At 42.1% G+C, this 22,921-nt stretch overlaps 1 protein-coding gene across 1 annotated transcript in view; it reads right to left on the bottom strand.

Annotated features, from left to right (window-relative positions):
- The window catches only part of ndufv2 (NADH:ubiquinone oxidoreductase core subunit V2), a 61,281-nt gene that overhangs the window by 12,822 nt on the left and 25,538 nt on the right, over positions 1–22,921 (bottom strand). Inside the window, exon 4 of the mRNA XM_059976156.1 lies at positions 19,552–19,668. Within this exon, the coding sequence (XP_059832139.1) occupies positions 19,552–19,668 (117 nt within the window). The remainder of the gene's footprint in view (positions 1–19,551; positions 19,669–22,921) is intronic.

Below are 22,921 nucleotides of genomic sequence, written 5' to 3'. Positions count from 1 at the left end.
ATGAGTTAAGGGTGAAAGGTGAAATGTTTAGGAGGAACATTAGCAGAAAGTTCTTTGCTCAGAGTGGTAAGTGTGGAACACCACTGCCAGCGTAAGTGGTGAATGCGATTTTGATTTCAACGTTCAAGAAAAGTGGAAGAGGTATGCAGGGCTATGCCTGGGTGCAGGTTGATGGGACTAGGCAGTTTACATGGTTTGGCATAGACTAGATGGCTGAAAGGCCTTTATAAGCTGTAATTTTTTTTAATGACTCAATGCAGTTAATAACTCATCAGGGTTTAAGTTCATGGCCTAAGGTAAGGTTATTAACTTCAAACTTACTGCATCATCACTCAAAGAGTTGGACTGCATGTGCATGTAATGAGAGCTGTTAACTCATCTCCTTCTGCCTTAGGCCACAAACTTATCAATCACCCATCTGTGGACATTTTCTGGAGGTCCAAGATCCATATGCTCCATGACCCTGGACTAAGTGTGTAAATGTAGGAGGGGACTATGTTGACAAATAAATGTGCTAGGTTTTCTGAAATTGACACCTTCTACCTTAGGCCATGAACTTATCAATGTACTTCCCATTTTAAACAATCACAGACTAGGTTCAAAAAAGTCTGAGAACCTCTATGGTAATGCCTTCTCCAAAAGCTATTTATCCTATAAGATATAGGAGCGAAAGTATGCCATTCGGTCCATCGAGACTGCTCTGCCATTCAATCATGGATTGATCCAATTCTTCCAGTCATCCCAAACTTCCCAGCCTTCTCCCCGTACCCTTTGATGCCCTGGCTAAAGGCATCTGCCTTAAATACACCCAATGACTTGGCCTCCACAGCCACTCATGGCAGCAAATTTACCACCCTCTGACTAAAGCAATTTCTACATATCTCTATTCTAAATGGACATCCTTCAGTCCTGAAGTCGTGCACTGTTGTCATAGAATCCCCTACCATGGGAAATAACTTTGCCATACCTAATCTGTTCAGGCCTTTTAACATTTGGTATGTTTCTATGAGATTCCTCCCTCATTCTCCTGAACTCCAGGGAATACAGCCCAAGAGCTGCCAGGCGTTTCTCATACTGTAACCCTTTCATTCCTGGAATCATTCTCGTGAATCTTCTCTGAACCCTCTCCAATGTCTGTATATCCGTTCTAAATTCAGGAGCCAAAAACTGCACATAATACTCCAAGTGTGGTCTCACGAATGCTTTAAAGAGCCTCAACATAACATCCCTGCTCTTATATTCCATACCTTTAGAAATAAATGCCAGCATTGCATTCATCTTCTTCACCACCGACTCAACCTGGAGGTTAACCTTCTGGGTCTCTTCCACAAGGACTCCCAAATCCCTTTGCAACTTTGCATTTTGAATTCTCTCGCCAACTAAATAATCATCTGCCCATTTATTTCTTCCACCAAAGTACATGACCATACGCTTTCCATTCACCCATTCCCCTAAAATATCTAAGTCACTCTGCAGGCTCTCTGTTTCCTCAACACTACCTGCTCCTCCACCTATCATTGTATCATCGGCAAAGTCAGCCATAAGTCCATTAATCTCACAGTCCAAATCATGGACATGCATCATAAAAAGCAGCAGTCCCAACACCGACCCCTGTGCAACTCCACTAGTAACTGGCAGCCAACCAAATTAGGATCACTTTATTCCCACTCTCTGCTTTCTGCTGCTCAACCAATGCTCCACCATGCTAGTAACTGCCATGGGCTCTTATCTTGCTAAGCAACCTCATGTGCAGCACCTTGTCAAAGGCCTTCTGAAAATCCAAATACACCACATCTACTTTGTCTACCCTGCTTGTAATTTCCTCAAAAAATTGCAGTAGTTTAGTCAGGCAGGATTTTCCTTTCAGGAAACCATGCTGGCTTTGACTTATCTTGTCATATGCCTCCAGGTATTAATGTAATCTCACCCTAACAATCGATTCCAACAACTTCCCAACCACTGATGTCAGGCTAACAAGTCTAAAGTTTCCTTTCTGCTGCCTCCCACCCTTAAGTAGTGGAGTAACATTTGAAATTATCCTGTCATCCAGTACAATGCCAGGATCTATCGATTCTTGAAAGATCATTGTTAATGCCTCCACAATCTTTCCAGCTACTTCCTTCAAAACCTGAGGGTGCATTCCATCAGGTTCAGGAAATTTATCCACCATCAAACTGTTTAGCTTCCTCAACAACCTTCTCAGTTGCAATTTTCACTGCACATACTTCACTTCCCTGACACTCTTGAATGTCTAGTATACTGCAGATCATACCAACGGCACAATGTGCAATGCTGAAGGAGGTGAAAAAGAACCGAACAGCAACAGCAGACGACCTGCAGAAACCTCTAGAACATGCTGAAGTCTCCGTTCATGTGTCCACTATAAGAAAAACACTGAACATACATGGTGTTCATGAAGGACACCATTGCTCCCCTAAAAAAAAATTGATGCACATCTCAAGTTTGCAAAAGACCACTTGAATATTCTACAATGTTCTGTCGACAGATAAGCCAAAAGTTGAACTTTCTGGCAGAAATGCACATGGCTAGGTTTGGAGGAAAAAGGGCTCTGCACACAAACACCAAAATCTCAACCCAACCATGAAGCATTTTTGAAAGCAGCATTATGGTTTGGGGCTGCGTTTCTGCATCAGGGCCAAGAATTCAGTATTGTTTCAAGGCATCGACAGGAGAATTTCAGGGCAGCAGTGTGTCACCTGAAGCTAAAGAGAAGTTTAATCACGCAATAAGGCAACGATCTGAAACACAAGAGTACATCAACAATAGAGTGGTTTAAAAAGAAGAAAATTCAGATTTTGAAATGGCCATGTCAGAGTCCAAACATTAACCCAGTTGAGAAGCTGAGCTTGACCTGAACAGGTATCCCAGAAATATTAATGAACTGAAAGAGTTTTATATGGAGGAACTGTCTAAAATTCCTCCTCACCATTGTGTAAGCCTGTTCAGTATCTACAGTAAATGTTTGGTGGGGGTTATTGCTGCTAAAGGAGGTTCTACCAGTTATTAAATACTGAGGTTCACATAATCTTTGCAGCCTGAACTGTGAATGATTAAGCAATGTGTTCAATAAAGACATAAAAAGTACAATTGTTTGAATGTTATTAGATTAGGCAGTGTTTTTTCTATTAGTGTGTCTTAGATGAAGATCAGACCACATCTTATGAGTAATTAATGCAGAAAACCTGGTAGTTGAAAAGAGTTCACAACTCTTTCTTGCAACTGTACTTCAATCAGGTGATGCCCTACACCAAAAAATCCCTACAATGCATCCAAAAAGCCTGACTTGTATGATAAACATATATTGATTATATAAAGAGAATTAAGCAACTACTCTAGACAAAACATTACAACAAGCTACTCCAGATACAGTGGATCTAAGTGACTTTCCCAATTAGCTGTAGTTTCATGGAAGTAGTTAAGACAGACTATTGTTTAATTGAGTAATAAATCATATATTTAAATGAAATAGAGAACAAATTAGAACACTACTATACCACTACAGTACTATTAAAATATATTACTTCCTAATTGAGGAATTGATCTACTATATGCCATGTTCTTTTGACTGACTAAATCAACAGTTAGCACAGACACTAGTGCAAATAATGGACTGCCTTCAAACAATGCTCTCGACAGTTGCACCTTCCAAACCTTCATTTCCATTGTAACATTCAATGTTAGTACATAGTGCAGTGAGGATAGCTCCAGTGGCTCTGTTGTGTTGTGAGAGATGCGGGAATTTTGGGAGACCTTCAGCCTCCCTGATAGCCACATCTGCACCAGGTGCACCGAACTGCAGCTCCTTAGAGAATATGTTAAGGTTCTGGAGCTGCAGCTTGATGACCTTCCATTTATACAGGAAACTGACAGGGGCTATAGGGAGGTGATCACCCCTCAGTTGTGGGAGACAGATGCCTGGGTGACCGTCAGGAGATGGGAACGAAATAGACGGCCTTTGCAGATACCCCTGTGGGCATTCCCCTCAACAATAAGTATACCACTTTTGATATTGTCGGGGGGATAGGAGACCTACTGGGGGGAAGCTACAGCAATCATGTCTCTGGCAATGTCTAGCGTTGAGACTCGGCCGGGGGGGGGTGTGGGAGGAGGGGACTACGTTAGTGAGAGGGGATTCCGTAGTTAGGAGTAGACACAAGATTCTGTGGACGTGATATAGACATCCGGATGGTATGTTGCCTCCCAGGTGCCAGGATCAGACCATCACTGATTAGGTCCATAGCGTTCTAAAGAGGGACAGTGAGCAGCTGGAAGTCTTAGTACATACTGGTCCAAATCACATGGGTAGGAAAAGAGAGGAGGTCCTGAAGATAGAATTTTAGTAACTAAGGTAGGAATCTGAAAAGCAGGACTTTCAGGGTAGTAATCTCTGGATTACTGCCTGTGCCATGCGCCATTGAGGGTAAGGATAGGATCATTTCTCAGATGAACGCATGGTTGAGGAACTGGAGCAGGGGGTTGGGTTTCAGAATTCTGGATCATTGGGATGGATTACACCTGAATCCGAGGGGGACAAATGTCCTTACAGGCAGATTTGCTAGAATTGTTGGGGAGGGTTTAAGCTGATTTAGCAGGGGATGGGAAACTGAATGATAGTGCTAAGGATGGGGCAGTGAGACTGTGAGGAAAGACAGGTAGAAGACAGGGCAAAATTGCAGTCAGTGGATTATCTAAAATAATTAAATGAATTGAGAGCAAGAAGATGTAAAAGCAATTTATAATCTAAAATGTGCATCCTGAGGCAGTAGGAACAGATGGGGGATGGTATTAATTGTAGAGCTCTTTTAAAGAGCTGACACTAGCACAATAATCTAAATGGTGCCTTTTACCTGGAGAGATTTTCTTACTATCCCTGTACCTCTAGGCATTCCAAAACTGTCAGTGATGGTAAATGGTTAATGCTGCAAATAACTGCATACAGTTCACATGGGAAAAGCCAATGTGAACTAACTGAACCTTCTATGGAAAAACTTATGACAGACGAGCTTGAAACTGTAACTGAATATATAGTTGCATGTGTTCAAAGATTTAAACCATGACCATGTTTAGCGGTCAAATAATATACTTGCTTGAGAATCAGATGACAAAAACTGTAAATGTTTTAATACTTTTACTATTAGTTCCATTTTGAGTTAGTTAATTTAGTAAACGTTTTTCCCCGAAGCACAAAAAATAAAGAGTAGACAGCCACCGCGTTCCCCACCGCCCCACCAATTCTGCACCACTATTTATTATTATTATCATGGTTTATCCACCGCAGGCCTCAACTCTGTTCTATCATTAATACCCCAATGTTTCAAAAGATTACCTGCCTGCTCTTTAAATACCTCCCACCAACTAGCTTCCATAACGCCAAAGAATAGAGAATTCTACAGATTTCCACATCCTCTGCAAGAAAAATCTACCAAGCACCCTTATAACAATGCCCTCTTGCTCCATAGTCTCCCACAAATGGAAACAACTCCATTTGTAGTCTTTTATGGCCCCTTGGGATCTTGTGTGCTTCAGCCTTCATTGTTCTAACTACAAAGAATACAGATCCTTTTTTTTGGTCAGCTGCTTGTGATAGGGCAACCCTCTCACCCAGGAACTAGCTTAACAAATCTTTTTTGGTTTGCATCCCGTGCTTCTTTCTATATTCTTTCTTTAAATAAAGAGATTATGCATAGAAATCCAAGTTATGGCCTCACAAACACCTTGCACAATTCTAACAACAGTTTCCCACTTATAAACTCCAACTGTGTTGCAATAAAAGTCAACATGTCATTTGCTTTCATAACTGGGTTACTGTCAACATGAAACTCTCAGGTCAAAATAACAGATGCACTTTGCTGGATCAGAGGATCACAATATGCCTGGCTGGATTTGAAGTGCTGTAATACAACAGATGGCTGACAACAATGCTTTATGCATAGTGTTCTCAAAGCCAAGCTTACTTATTAGTAATTCTACAAGATGATCAATTAGTCTCTACTGAAATTTACTACTTTGAAGGAGGCACTTACCATTTAAAGATATGCTTTTCTTAGAAAAGGTAAAAGGAGGCTGCAGAACTGAATAAAAGTGATGAACAGGAATGAGAAAAGGGGCAGATGGTAATAACTATAACATTCATGCATATGGCATTGAATAAGTTTGGCACTTACTCAATTCTGATAATACAAGCCAATCTAGGTACAACACTGAAAAATTGTAAGGCTCTCAGTAAAATGGGAATTTTTAAAATCCACAAATCCCTTATCAACTTGTATTTAAACTGAATACATTTTTAAGTGTGGACAATAGAAAATGTTAAGTTCCAGAAAATTACAGATAAAGGAATACAATTGGTGCTCATGCAAGATCTTGAACTGAAGGATAGCTAACTCCAACAGCATTAGAATTGAAATAAGCAGACTGAGACAGATCAATGCAGGTAATTTGACAGCTGACAAGAAAGAACTTCTTAAAATTGTTTTAAGAGTTCCGAGCTAGCATGTTCCAGTATGGATGGAAGGCAAACAGCAAAATTAAGGATATTGGTTTGATCAGGGTACACGACTATTCTGGTGGTGTTAGATGTTACGGGATACAGAAAGGTTGATGAGTATCCAGGGTCTGATGAGTTCTATTGCCAGTTGCTATGGGAAGCAAGAGAAATATTTTGCAACTTTGCTGCCACAGGCAAGGTGCCAGAACAGAGAAAAGCAAATGCTGTTCCTCTACTTAAGAAGGGCAAGCATGTTAAAAGCCAGGTAATGGCAAGCTGGTGAGCTGTGCATCACTATTCTTTCTCTGAATTACTGGAAAAAATCTAAATGGATAGAACTTATGTGTATCAAGAAGAGCAGAGGGTGATTACATACAGTCAATGAGGTTTGGATGGGGGAAATACAGTCTTACTAGATTTTCTTTAACGAGTTAACAGGCAGGGCAGTACGTGGACTTCAGTAAGACATTTGTTAAGGTCTCACAGGCTGGCCCAAAGAGTTAAAGACACATGAGAGGTAACAGAATCCAAAAGTAGTTTGGTGTTAAGAGGCAGGGAGCAGTGGAAAGATGCTTTTCTGATGAGAAGCCTGTAACCAGTTCAGTATTGCAGAATCAGTGTTGGTACTTTATTGTTCACATTATGTATTAGCAATCTGAATGTGAATGTAGGAGAAATGATTATTAAGAGTGCAGAAAATACAAAAGTTGGTGATGTCGTGGATAGCAAATATTGTCCAAGATTACGGGAGGATATAGATCAGATGGAAATTTGGTTGGAACACTGGCAGATTATGATACATTTCGGGAAATCAAATATTAAATATGAGTGAGATATGTATGGTAAATGGTACAAGTTTACGGGATGTTGATGTACACAGGGATCTTGAGGTTCCAATCCATAATTCCCTATTGCACCCTGGGTAGATAAGCTGGTGAAGACAGGTATACACATGTCTTTGTCATATGTTAGGTCACAAAAATATCAAAATTGGAACATTAAGTTTCAATATCACAACATTAGTTACTTTTAGTGCAGTACTTTCCTAAGAACATAATTGTGCCACGGAGAGTACGGAGGAGATTAACACACACAAAATGCCGGAGGAACTCAGCAGATCAGGCAGCATCTATGGAAATGAATAAACAATCAATGTTTCAGATGAAGACCGGGGGGAGGAGGAAGAGGGGAACAACCTAGAAGGTAATAGGCAAAACCAGGTGGGTGGTGGAGTGGGGTGAAATAAGAAGCTGGGAGGTGATAAGGTCTAGGGAAGAAATCTGGTGGAAGGGGAGAATGGATCATGGGGGAAGAGGAAGAGGAGGGGCACCAGAGAGAAGTGATATGCAGGAGAGAAAAATAGGTAAGAGGCCAGAGTGGGGAAGTGAAGTAGAGGGAAGGAGGAGGGGAAAAATATTACCGGAAATTAGAGAAATTGATGTTCATGCCATCGGTTTGGAGACTACCTAGACTGAAAATGAGGTGTTGATCCTCCAACCTGACAGCAGCCTCATTGATTGATCACTGGGGAGTTCCGCTTTTTGCGGAGGTGCTCAAAAAGGCATTTCCCCAATCTATGTCAGGTTGCAACACATAGAGGAGGCTGCATTCGGAGCACCAGATACAGCAGACAACCTCAACAGATGTACATGTGAAATGTTGCCTCACCTGGATGGATTGTTTGGGGCCGTGAATGGAGGTGAGGGAGAGCATGTGTAGAACTTCCACCACTTGCAAGATTGAGTTCCAGGAGGGAGATTAGTGGAGAGAGACGAATGGACAACGGAATCACAGAGGGAGGCAGAGTTCAAGTTCATTGTCATTTGACTGTGCATACTATATATACAACCAAATGAAGCAATGTTCCCTCGGACCATAGGGAACCCACACAACATACATCACACACAACACATAAACTAACATGTTATACTATAAAATAAATTAATAAAATATAATACCGTAAACAGCTCACTATCCTCATGCAAGATCTGGGTGGTGGCAGGTATTCATTACTCTCACAGCCTGTGGGAAGAAGCCGTGGGACAAGCTAACAGTTCTAACTTGTACTGATTCCAGATGGTAGTGGGTTAAAGAGATTGTGGGATGGGTGAGAAGGGTTCTCAACAATACTTGTACTTTGGGCCCTTCACCTGCATCACTCCCAGTAAATGTCACAAATAGGAGGGAGTGAAACCCTAACGGCACTAGTGAATCTCAGTGACTTCTGGCTGGTGGCCGATGAAACAAGGAAAATGACTAAATATTTGTTAATCACTCATTTTTTTGTAAATATCTTCACAAACAATAGTCTATGACTTCCCTCTGGACTTGGAAACAATTTGATGCAGCGGAACTGAGCCAAGGCTAGACAGTGGACCCTTCACTGAGTGCAAGGAAGACCCAAGGTCCAATCGATTTAAGCACCAGGCCAAATTGGAAAGGCCAGGTTCAGGCCGAAACAAGACAGCTGGGTCCAGGCCCCAGAGCATTTTGAAGCAACAGAACCCAATACCTGGATGATGATCTAAGCACCAGGCCAGATTGAAAAGGTCAGGCTGTCAAGGCCCGAGGTAAGGGACAGGCCAGTTCAGCTTGCTACTTTGCTCTGTGCTGAACTAAGGGTCTGGGTACGGATCCTCTTTGTGGACTTCAGTTCAGAATGCCATTTGCTTGCATTTATTGCTTGTTTGATTTGTATTTTTTCTCTCAGCACATTATATGTTTGTCTTCTTTAAAAAATGAGTTCATTTGCGTTTCTTTGTTTTGTGGCTCCCTGTGAGGAGACAATTATTAAGGTTGTATGATGTATACATACTTTAATAAATGTGCTTTGAATGATCCTCTGGGCAGTCTTTACCGTCTTCTGTAGGGTATTGTAGTCAGATACCTTGCGGCTTCTGTACTCCACAATGATGTAGCCATACAGTACATTCGTAATCGTGCTCCAGTAGGAAGTTGTTAGAACAGGGGCGGGAGCCATACATGCCTCAATCTACTCAAAGTGTAGATGCTGCTGTGCCTTCTTGACTTGTGAGATGTTGTGGGGCCAGGTTAGATTGTTCATTATGTGCACACTGAGAAATTTTGTGCTCTTCACTCTCTCCACAGCAGAGTGGTCGACCTGTGCCATCCTGAAGTCCACAATAATCTCTTTTGTCTTGACCATGTTGAGACTTGGATTGTTGTTCTTGCATCATTCGACCAAGCCTCTCTACTACCTCTCTGTATGCCTACACATAATTGTTGCTGATGAGGCCAAGTACTGTAGTATCATGAACAGCAGTGGACTGAGTACACAACCCCGGGGAGCACCAGTGCTCAGTATGAATTTCATACCATCATTACCTGCTGCTCAAAGCACATCATGATTGTTGAAGTCAGTGCCACTGGACAGTAATCATTTAGGCCATGTACCTTTGCTCTCTTTGGCACCGATGGAATGATGGTGGCTACTTTGAAGTCTATAGGGACAGTGGACTCTTTCAGAAAGATATTACAGATATTCGGTACCTCAGCACCTGACTAGCTATGTCATCTGACCCTGCAGCTTTGCAAGGGTTTACCCTGTCTTCACCTCGGCTGCAACCAGACTGGGTACCTATTCCTCGGGGGAAGAGGTGGCTTTCCTTGATGTATCATCATTCATTTGGTCAAATCATGCATAGAAAGTATTCAGCCCATCAGGAAGGGAGGTATCGCTGTCACTGATGTACAGGATGGACTTGTAATCGGTTATGGTTTGCATACCTTACCATATGTGCCGCATGTCCCTGGTGTCGCAAATGTTTTGTGATTTTCTGTGTGTACTCATGCTTTGCCTTCCTGATGGCATGGGAAGCGCAGCTCTTGCTAACATTAAAGTCGCCCTCTCTCCTGATCTGAGGACAACTTTCTGATCCCTAAGTACAAACCTCTAGTCAGCCATGGTTTCTAGTCTGTCCTGGCAGCGTAGGGTTGAATCACTATAATGCCATCAATGCTGTCAGTCACCGATCCCACATATTCATCTATGTTGACGTGATGATCATAGTAGCTGCCTCCCTGAATATGATCCAGTCTGTGCTTTCAAAGCATTAAGGTGGCGCCTTCTGGGCAGGTCTGATCTCCCTGTGAACTGGCTTGACTCATTTAACCAGTGGTCTGTACCTTGGTATAAACCAGGTCTAATATATTCTCTCCTCTGGTTGTGAAGTAAACATGCAGGCAGAACTTCGGCAGGACTGTTTTAAGTTGGCCTGATTGAAGTCACCAGCAACAATGAAGACGGGGTGAGTGTCTTCGAGTATGCAAATTGTGCTGTAGACTTCCAGCAGCATTTCTCCAGCGCTAGCAAAGGGAGGATGTAAACAGTAATAATCACCATAACAATGAACTCCCTCGCTATGTAGACAGACCTGCACTTCACCATTCAAAACTCTATCTGCAGTGAGCACTGGGCCATTATTACGAAGGCATTAACACACCAGTTCTTATTGCTGTAAACAAAGACCTCCTCCACAGGTCTTGCTGGAGGTCACAGCATTTCTATCCACCCAAAAGGGTTAGGACTTCTAGCTCGGGGGTCGGCAACCTGCGGCTCCCGAGCCATTTGTGGCTCTTTCACCTCTGTGCTGCGGCTCCCTGTGGCTTTGGGAAATAATTGGTCAGTATTTAATTAAAATGTATTTTATGTTAGTTTGTTAGCTTTTGAAATGTAATTATGGTGATCTTGTACAACCTAAGTGTAGCGACACATTTCCTGCCACATCCGAAACGGCTCACAATTAGCCAGCATTCCGGCTAAGGGAGATAGCCTACGGGGGTTTGTGAGTACGCGTCTTTTGCAGCATCTGCGTCCATGGGGGCTGGGTTGAGGGAGGCTTAAAAGCAAGGCTGTTTAGTTCGAATAAAGCTATCTTTGACTGCAGTTTACTGACACCGCTACAACGTGTTTTTATCGCTGGCTGTCCAGACGGAAGGTGCTGAAACGCTTTGTCGCGTGTCTGGAAGAAGTGAAAACTTTCCTGGGCAGCAAAGGGCTCACCTTTCCTGAGCTGGAACAGCCAGAGTGGCTGGAAAAGCTACACTTCATGGTAGACATGACAGCGCACCTGAACACGCTGAACACAGCTCTTCAGGGGAAAGGACGTACAGCCCTGCACATGTTGGAGGATGTTTTGGCATTCGAGCGCAAGTTGACAGTGCTTGCCAGAGATTTACAGAAAGGCACTTTGTCTCACTTCCCCAATTTGAGAGAGTTCAAACAAGGTCACGACATGATAATTTCGGAGTATTTACATTCTGCAATCATCGCAATGCAAACATCGTTTGGGAAACGCTTCTGTGAGTTCAGAGAGGAAAAAAACACATTATCCTTCCCGGTCACTCCCTTAAGCATCGATCCTTCCCTACTGAATACGACTGCATTGGCAGGTGTGAGTCAACCTGATCTTGAGATGGAACTGGCCGACATAGCCGACAAAGACATATGGGTGTCCAAGTTTAGACGCTTGACAGCAGACCTTGAAGATGTTGCCCGTCAGAAGGCCGTTCTTGCTCAGAAACACAAATGGAGTGATATTGAAAACCTCACAGATGACAGCTTGCGATCCTGTGTAAAGATGAAGGTGACATCATACAGCCCTGATGTGCAGACGCTGTGCGCTGAGGTCCAGGAGCAGAAATCCCATTAACCAAGTATGATAAATATTTTAATTGCCTATTATTTTACTTATATTCATATTTTTTCATTGTTCAGTGAAATAGTCCTTTCATTTTTCAGGATGACAGCTGGCTGACGTTATTTTTGGTTTGCTGCTGGCGGAAAATTTAAGTTCGGCGTTTTTCATAAATACAAGAAGGACTCAAATAGACATTGAATATTTTACTTAAAAGTAACTTTCAACCCAACGTCTTTTTTTTGGAGTTCAAAATGTTTTTGTTGCATGCAGAAATGTAATTTCGTTTTCTCTGCAGGAGTTCATCAATTTCATAATTGCAACACATTATAGTTTGTTTATACATAGCATAAAGGCAAAAAAAAACGTTGTATGCAGTGTTATTTCATTTTAAATGTCAAACGGGTTTTGCGGCTCCCAGTGTTTTCTTTTCTGTGGGAAACGGGTCCAAGTGGCTCTTTCAGTGGTAAAGGTTGCTGACCCCTGTTCTAGCTGGATGGCCAAGTCTGGAATGATGTCTTGAAGCCACGTTTCTGTCAGAATGAGTGTGCAACAGTTCCTCATCTCCTGCTAGTTCACATGCACGTAATCCAGTTTATTTCCTAGAGATCAGGCATTAGCAAGTATAATTGACAGGAGCTCAGTGGGCTTTAAGTCTTGCTTTAATACCAGTCCTCTACTGTGCTTCTGCACCACTCCTTACGGGCGCTCTTCCAAGTAGCTGTAGTAGACCAAAGTGCAGAGCAAGAGCCCGCTTGCCATGTTAGTCCATAACTGCACAGCACCTTCGTTATTGCACTGATTAATGAGGTAAACTTGCACAGTGTTCTTAATCTACAGCAATGTCTTTTGCCATAAAAAAGAATGAACAGGACCTTGGAGCCGGAGTGGCTGCTGTGTCCACGTGCGCCACCATTTTGTAGACACCAGGAGGGGTATACCAATGGGTGGAGGCGAGGTAAAGATGTGTTTGGTGGTAGGGTCCTGTTGAAGATGGCGAACAGTTGCAAAGGATGTGTTGGATGTGGAGGCTCATGGGTGGTAGGTGAGGTCAAGAGAAACTCTATATCCTCATTAAGGTAAATGGAGAAAATGCAGGCAAGTGCAACATCCATGGTGGAAGAAGGTAAACGCTTTTCTTTGAAAGAGGAGGACATATCTGATGTCCTGGAAAGGAAGCCTCATCCTAGGAACAGATGTGGTGAAGACAAAGGAACTGAGAAAAGGGGAGTGTGTATTAAGACCATAAGATCTAGGAGCAGAAGTAGGCCATTCGGTTCATCGAGTCTGCTCTGCCATTCAATCATGGGCAGATCCAATTATTACAGTCACCACCACTCCCCTGCCTTCTCCCCATGCCCTTTCATGCCCTGGCTAATCAAGAAAATATCTATCTCTGCCTTAAATACACCCAATGACTTGGCCTCCACAGCCACTTGTGGCAACAAATTTACCACCCTCTGACTAAAGCAATTTCTACACATCTCTGTCCTAAATGGACATCCTTCAGTCCTGAAGTCGTACACTTTTGTCCAAGAATCCCCTACCATGGGAAATAACTTTGCCATATCTAATCTGTTCAGGCCTTTTAACATTTGGTATGTTTCTATGAGATTCCTCCCTCATTCTTCTGAACTCCAGGGAATACAGCCCAAGAGCTGCCAGGCGTTTCTCATACTGTAACCTTTTCATACCTGGAATCATTCTCGTGAATCTTCTCTGAACCCTCTCCAAAGTCTGTATATCCGTTCTAAATTCAGGAGCCAAAAACTGCACATAATACTCCAAGTGTGGTCTCATGAATGCTTTATAGAGCCTCAACATAACATCCCTGCTCTTATATTCCATACCTTTAGAAATAAATGCCAGCATTGCATTCATCTTCTTCACCACCGACTCAACCTGGAGGTTAACCTTCTGGGTCTCTTCCACAAGGACTCCCAAATCCCTTTGCAACTTTGCATTTTGAATTCTCTCGCCAACTAAATAATCATCTGCCCGTTTATTTCTTCCACCAAAGTGCATGACCATACGCTTTCCATTCACCCTTTCCCCTAAAATATCTAAGTCACTCTGCAGGCTCTCTGTTTCCTCAACACTACCTGCTCCTCCACCTATCATTGTATCATCGGCAAAGTCAGCCATAAGTCCATTAATCTCACAGTCCAAATCATGGACATGCATCATAAAAAGCAGCAGTCCCAACACCGACCCCTGTGCAACTCCACTAGTAACCGGCAGCCAGCCAAATTAGGATCACTTTATTCCCACTCTCTGCTTTCTGCTGCTCAACCAATGCTCCACCATGCTAGTAACTGCCATGGGCTCTTATCTTGCTAAGCAACCTCATGTGCAGCACCTTGTCAAAGGCCTTCTGAAAATCCAAATACACAACATCCTCTGCATCTGCTTTGTCTACCCTGCTTGTAATTTCCTCAAAAAATTGCAGTAGCTTAGTCAGGCAGGATTTTCCTTTCAGGAAACCATGCTGGCTTTGGCCTATCTTGTCATGTGCCTCCAGGTATTCTGTAATCTCATCCGTAACAATCAACTTCAACAACTTCTCAACCACTGATGTCATGCTAACGGGTGTATAGTTTCCTTCCTGCTGCCTCCCACCCTTCTTAAATAGCAGAGTAACATTTACAATTTTCCAGTCATTTGGTACAATGCCAGAATCTACCGATTCTTGAAAGATCATTGTTAAAGCCTCTGCAATCTCTCCATCTACTCCCCTCAGAATCAGAGGGTGCATTCCATCAGGTCCAGGAGGTTTATCCACTCTCAGACCGTTAAGCTTCCTCAACACCTTCTCAGTTGCAATTTTCACTGCACATACTTCACTTCCCTGACACTCTTGAATGTCTAGTATACTGCAGATCATACCAACAGTGCAATGTGCAATGCTGAAGGAGGTGAAAAAGAACCCAACAGCAACAGCAGAAGACCTGCAGAAACCTCTAGAACATGCTGAAGTCTCTGTTCATGTGTCCACTATAAGAAAAATACTGAACATACATGGTGTTCCCCTAAAAAAAAATTGATGCACATCTCAAGTTTGCAAAAGACCACTTGAATATTCTACAATGTTCTGTCGACAGATAAGCCAAAAGTTGAACTTTCTGGCAGAAATGCACATGGCTAGGTTTGGAGGAAAAAGGGCTCTGCACACAAACACCAAAATCTCAACCCAACCATGAAGCATTTTTGAAAGCAGCATCATGGTTTGGGGCTGCGTTTCTGCATCAGGGCCAAAACACCTTACAATCACTGAGACCAATGAATTCAGTATTGTTTCAAGGCACTGACAGGAGAATTTCAGGGCAGCAGTGCATCACCTGAAGCTACACAGAAGTTTAATCATGCAATGAGGCAACGATCTGAAACACAAGAGTATATCAACAACAAAATGGTTTAAAAAGAAGAAAATTCATGTTTTGGAATGGCCAAGTCAGAGTCCAAACCTTAGCCCAGTTGGGATGCTGCACTTGATCTGAATTGGTCTATTCATGCAAGGTATCCCAGAAATATTGAACTGAAAGAGTTTTGTATGGAGGAATTGTCTAAAATTCCATTGTGCAAGCCTGTTCAGTATCTACAGGAAATGTTTGGTGGAGGTTATTGCTGCTAAAGAAGGTTCTACCAGTTATTAAATACAGCAGTTCACATAGTATTTAGGCAGAGTGTTTTTCTATTAGTGTGTCTTAGATGAAGACCAGACCACATCTTATGAGTAATTAATGCAGAAAACCTGGTAGTTGCAAAGAGTTCACAACTCTTTCTTGCAACTGTACTTCAAACAGGTGATGCCCTACACCAAAAAATCCCTACAATGCATCCAAAAAGCACGACTTGTATGATAAACATATATTGATTATATAAAGAGAATTAAGCAACTACTCTGGACAAAACATTACAACAAACTATTCCAGATACAGTGGATTCAGGTTAATTAGGGCACATCGGGACCAGTACATTTTGGTCCATCTAAGTGACTGTCCCAATTAGCTGAAGTTTCAAGGAAATAGTTAAGACAGACTACTGTTTAATTGAGTAACAAATCATATATTTAAACGAAATACAGAACACATTAGAACACTACAGTACTATAAAACAATGTATTACTTCCTAATAGTTATCAAAAGAGGAATTAATCTACTGTATGCCACCATGTTCTTTTGACTGACTGTAAATCAACAAAGTTAGCACAGAGCAAACACGAGGAAATCTGCAGATGCTGGGAATTCAAACAACACACACAAAATGCTGGTGGAACACAGCAGGCCAGGTGCTGTGTTCCACCAAAGTTAGCAGAGACACTAGTGCAAATAATGGACTGCCTTCAAACAATGCTCTTGACAATTGCATCTTCCAATCCTTCATTTCCATTGTAACATTCAGTGCTAGTACATAGTGCAGCAAGGTTGGCTCCAGTGGCTCTGTTGTGTTATGTGAGATGCGGGAATTTTGGGAGACCTTCAGCCTCCCTGATAGCCACATCTGCACCAGGTGCACCGAGCTGTAGCTCCTCAGAGAACATGTTAAGGTTCTGGAGCTGCAGCTTGATGACCTTCCACTTATACAGGAAACTGACAGGAACTATAGGGGGGTGATCACCCCTCAGTTGTGGGAGACAGATACTTGGGTGACCGTCAGGAAGTGGGAAGGAAATAGACAGCTTTTGCAGATACCCCTGTGGGCATTCCCCTCAACAATAAGTATACCACTTTTGATATTGTCAGGTGGGGGGCGGGGGTGGGAGACCTACTGGGGAAAGCTACAATGATTGGGTCTCTAACACTGTCTAGCACTGTGACTCGGACAGGGCAGGGGCGGGGTGGGGGGTTGGAGGGGAGATCTATGGTAGTGAGAAGAGATTCCATAGTTAGGAGTAGACATGAGATTCTGTGGAAGTCATATAGACATCCGGATGGTATGTTGCCTCCCAGGTGCCAAGATCAGATCATCACTGATTAGGTCCAAAGTGTTCCAAAGAGGGACAGTGAAGTTTTGGTACATACTGGCCCAAATCACATAGGTAGGATAAGGGAGGAGGTCCTGAAGAGAGAATTTAAGTAATTAGGTAGGAATCTGAAAAGCAGGTCCTCCAGGATAGATGTTGTTAGGAATGAAGTTTAGTTATTGGGAAAAAATTGATAGACTGGGTTTGTTTCCCTGAAGAAAAAGAGGCTGAGCTTGACAGACATATAGAAAATTATAAGCAGCATAAGTGTGGTTAGTAGTCAGAATCTTTCTCTTATGCTAGAGTATCAAAAACAGGAGGGAATAGATTTAAGGTAAGAGGAAAGAATTTAAAAGGGAATTTGAAGGCAAAGTTTGTTTTAAAACAGAGTGGTTGATACCTAGACCGCACTTCCACTGAATGTGGCGAAACCAGATACAATTACGAAGTTTAGGAGGTACAGTGGATTCCAGTTAATCAGGGCAGCTACGTACTTGGGACAACTCTTAAAGGACAAAAACTATTGGACAAAATAGCTGGAATTTCTTTCACAAACAAGAGAAAATCTGCAGATGCTGGAGATCCAAGCAGTACACACAAAATGCTGGTGGAACTCAGCAGGCCAGGCAGCATCTATGGAAAAAAAAGTACAGTCAACATTTTGGGCTGAAACCCTCTGGAAGGACTGGAATTTCCTTCATTTATTTGGAATACTATGCCACTTAATTGTGAGGCTGTTGCCAAACAATTTCTAATTAGCGTCAGCCATGCGCTCTTGTGTGACCATTAGATACTACACTATTTTTAGAACAAACAGATTTTAAAAATGCCAGTTGCTGCTTGTGATATGTAATTCATTTGGGCCAATACACGCCGAATTAAAAAGCAGTAATTTTAGATAGAACTTCACCCAGGAAGGTAAGGAAGGCAGTCCATTATCTACATTTGGCTTCTGCGCTGATTTTGTTCACTTACAATCAAAAGAACATGAAGGCAGACACTGCATTAATTCCTCTGTCGATAACTATTTGGAACCAATACAGTTTTCTAATACTGTAGTGGTACCGATAGTATTCTAATTTCTTCTCTGTATTATTTAAATACATAATTTGTTACTCAGTTAAATGGCAGATTGTCTTTTTAAATACTTACATGAAACTTCAGCTGCTTAATTGGGCCAAAATGTACTGGTCTCAATGTGTCCCAACTAACCTGAATCCACTGTATTTGGAAAGCACTTAAATAGGGAAACTCAGAAGAAAATTACCCTAATGGGAGCAACCAAATTTATGCAAATTGGGAAAAAGATCACCACGGATGTAATGAGTAGCAGGGTCTGTTTTCTGAGCTGTGCAACTCCAATTCTACTTATTCATACTTAATTGAAGGTATAATTTTACTTCTATTTGGAATTTATAAACCCATTGAAATTACTGTAAACGCAGTTTTTACTGAAGTTAAATATCTAAGATCATTCACCACATTAATATTGCTTTTAATTTATGGATGTATGTTACTGCATTCCTAACTCCCATGAAGCATTGGTGACAGTGAGCAACCCTCTAGAACTACTATACCCTTTGTGATAATATTTCCGTGATAGTAAACAATGGACACATTTATGATTCCAAAGAAAAAATTATTATTTAGAGTTGCTGGGAGTAGAGGAAGTGTCCACAGATTTGTCATTGCAAATCTGCAATGACAAATTGTGATGACATCATACCTAACTAGGACATGAGACACTTCCATACAGAGAGAAGGTTAAAATTAAAAGTAAATTTATTATCATAGTACATATATGTCACCATATATAACCCTGAGAGTCATTTTCTTGCAGACAATAAATCCATAATAGAATAAATGGAAGGCAGCACCAAATTGGGCATTCAACCAGTGTGCAAAAGACAAGACTGCAAATACAAAAAGAGAAAAAATAATAATAAATAAATAAGAAATAAATATCGAGAATAAGATGAGTCGTCCTTGAAAATGAGTCCATAGGTTGTGGGAACATTTCAGTGGTGAGGCAAGTGAAGTTGAGTAAAGAACTTCACTTAATTGTCATTCAATGTTCAAGTTGTTCCCTTCTGGTTCAAAAGTCTGATGGTTGAGGGTTAATAACTGTTCCTAAACCTAGTGGTGAGTCTGGAGGAAGTTATTACCCCTCAACCATCAGGCTCTTAAACAAAAAGGGAGTAACTTGAAAACCGAACGACAATTTTGTTAAGTTCTGACTGAAAGGGACCAAAAACAATAACAAAAAGATTTCTAACTACAAAGCACTTGCACAAGCTGTGCTTCAGGTGCTTCTGACATGTCAAACACAGGGTGGACAGGTGAAAAGGAAGAGGAAAATATATTTTAAAACTATGTCATTTAGCTTTCTTTCAACCATAAACTTTTGATCACATTTAATTTACCTTGTTCATGGCCGAGAGGGGCAGCCAACCATTTTGTCTCTGTGCTAGATCCAGTACTGGGATTACGGCAGCTGATTTATGTCCTCCTGGATAACTCTTAAGAATAACCTCTAGCCGCTGCAACAATGAAGATAAAATGAAAAGCAAGTTTGTGTTTTGTCATTCATGATTTAAATTACAAACATTTACAAATATCTCCAAATAAAGAATCAGGATAAAAATGAATAAACACATTAAATTATATGGAAACCATAGCTATTCTACTTTATGTTGTACATATTGAATGATGAAATATGAATGATTGGGCTTGGAAATTCTATAAGGGGGTTTGGGGGGGAAGAAAGGAACTACTTGCATTTACAGAGGTCCATTTAAGATAATGAAGGTTGCATACCTCATTTTCATTGAACTCAAAGAGAAAGGTGACTACACCCATGATGCTATTTTTTTTGTCCATCTTCATGGCTGAGACCGACTTATTTCTGTTACAGTTCTCATGGTTCTGAAGTGGTTCATGCATGAAGTGGGATGTTCAGAACCTGTCCCATATAGGCAAATTTGCAATACTGCTTTTTTGCAAGCCCTGCTTTTGCTGCAATGCTCCTAGCCATGTTCCTGGGCCAAGTATCTTCTTGACTGCTCCTCCTATACTGAGTTATTAAGGGTCTTACGTTTTACTAAGAAACATTTTGACAAATATTATTTTTGGAAATGTTGTTTAGCTGTTTGAAAATCTTTAACTCCAATTAAACTTGAACTAGACTGCTTGTTTTGGGAATTTGTTGTCCAGCCTGTGGATGATTGATTCACCAGATTGATTCCTGGGATGGCAGGACTTTCATATGAAGAAAGACTGGATCGACTAGGCTTATACTCACTGGAATTTAGAAGATTGAGGGGGGATCTTATTGAAACGTATAAAATTCTAAAGGGATTGGACAGGCTCGATGCAGGAAGATTGTTTCCGATGTTGGGGAAGTCCAGAACGAGGGGTCACAGTTTAAGGATAAAGGGGAAGCCTTTTAGGACCGAGATGAGGAAAAACTTCTTCACACAGAGAGTGGTGAATCTGTGGAATTCTCTGCCACAGGAAACAGTTGAGGCTGGTTCATTGGCTATATTTAAGAGGAAGTTAGATATGGCCCTTGTGGCTAAAGGGATCAGGGGGTATGGAGAGAAAGTAGGTACAGGGTTCTGAGTTGGATGATCAGCCATGATCATACTGAATGGCGGTGCAGGCTCAAAGGGCCGAATGGCCTACTCCTGCACCTATTTTCTATGTTTCTTTGATGTGGCCTACCCACTGGACATGGATGAATTGATCAGAACATTGACAATGGGAGTGAATATTGGCTGTACTTTGCCCTGCCAATTGATCTGATTTGATTTTTAAGATGGTGTTATATCTCCAATGCTATGAGATATCCATTCCTGGTTGTAAAATGAGCCTGATTGAGGAGGATGGGGTTAATCACTACCGCTAGGTTGACCATTAGCTTTGTGCCATACTGAAGCTGTAAAAATGTAAAGATTAGCTTTATTTGTTACATGTACATGGAAACATACAGTGAAATACAGTACTCAGGCATATAAAACCTCCAGTACTCGCAGATGACACGAAGGTCATAGTATCAACTTGTACATGGGAAATGCAAGTTCGAACCTCACCTTGGGGCAAATCGACGTTTGCTGCTGCAATCAGAGAAGCTCATAGCTAAACTGACAACTGTCAATCAACGAACGAGGCCCGCCAGACTTACTGATAAAATTCCATCAGACAACGTGCTAGAAGCGCCCAATGAAGCACTACTCATAATTGCAACCTCCAACATAACTGAGACCAATAACCTAATATATGCATCAGCAGTAGCAGTCCTAGAAATGCCGGGCTACAAAATGAAATACAGTGGAGAGTACTGTTATAACCCCACCCCACCCCTGGAGATGACGATTGGAAGCCAAGATGAAAACCACAGGGCGAAGGTCAGCAGACTAACTGAGCCGCAGGAAGGTGGGAAGACCAAAGACTCATCTTGGCTACTAAGGAACTACAGGGGTATGTCCGTAGCTAAAGCCCTGGAAAGCAACAGTTAACAGCTCTGACTACCAGATTATAGAGATATACTAAGGATGCAGAGGCCAAGTAAATAAATGTGCTCTTCTACAAAGAACCAGGAAAAGTATTCACACAGTTCCAGAGCAACAACATGCCAGTACCTGAACCAACCAAAAGAGCAACTGAGAAGTACTGGAAGATTACAAGGGAGAAAGAAGCTTGACATAATACCAGTGCCCAATGGCTGAAAGACCTATAAGCAAGCCTCTGCAACCTCCCAGAGGAGGAACCAGTCACCATCACAGCAGTAGCAAGCATGAAGAACTGAACATCACCGGGGCCTGACAGGATCCACACCTATTGGCTGAAGCAACTAACAGCATTATGTACACAGCTGGCAGCTCAAATGAACCTGCTGCTTGAAGCAGGCTCCCACCTCAACTGGCTAACTCAAGGAAGGGCAGTACTCATAATGAAGGATCCTCACAAACACCATCAAACTACTGGTCTATAGCCTGCCTATCAACAACATGGAAGCTCCAATCAGGCATCATAACCACCAAGCTGAAGGAATACGTTCCTGAGCCCTGCTCAGGGGAGGATTGATAATTGCTCCGAGCACCAACTACTGGTAGACAAAGCAGTCAAGTGAGTCTCCAAGACCAGGCAAACCAACCTAAGCAGAACCTGGATTGACTACCAGAAAGCATATGACTCAATGCCCCACTCATGCATCCTGAAATGTCTGCCTCTGTACAAGGTCAACAAGACACTAAAGACCTTCATCAAGAACTCAATGGACCATTGGAGAACAATGCCAGAAGTTAACTCAAAGCCAGTAGAATGATTGACCATCAGATGTGGAATATCTTAAGGTGATATACCACCCCCTCTGCTGATCTGCATCCGCTTAAAATCCCTCAGCCAGTGGGTATGGGTAGAGGTTCAAGAATCTAGTAACCATCAGCTATCTCTTGTACATGGATGACATCGGGATGTAATTTGGACTGGATGGTGGTGAAAAGAGGCAAACTCATCAAGACTGAAGGAGTTGGAGTTACCTGAAAGCCACATACTAGACGTACGGGACAGCTACAAATACCAGGGGATCTTCTAGCCACGATGAGGACACAAGGAAGGCTGCAACATCCAAGTGCCTCTAAAGAGTGAGGCAGGTCCTAAAAAGCCAGCTGAATGGGAAGATCAAGATCAGAGCTGTCAACAGATTCACCCTACCAGTGATCAGATGCTCAGCCACAATAGTGTGCTGGACAAGGAATGAACTGGAAGCTGCTTACGTCAAGTTGTAGAAAC

The sequence above is a fragment of the Hypanus sabinus genome, chromosome 1, assembly GCF_030144855.1.
Source record: "Hypanus sabinus isolate sHypSab1 chromosome 1, sHypSab1.hap1, whole genome shotgun sequence".
Lineage (NCBI taxonomy): Eukaryota > Metazoa > Chordata > Chondrichthyes > Myliobatiformes > Dasyatidae > Hypanus > Hypanus sabinus.
The sequence above is the reverse complement of the archived record's forward strand: the minus strand, read 5'-3'. Positions and strand labels throughout refer to the sequence as shown.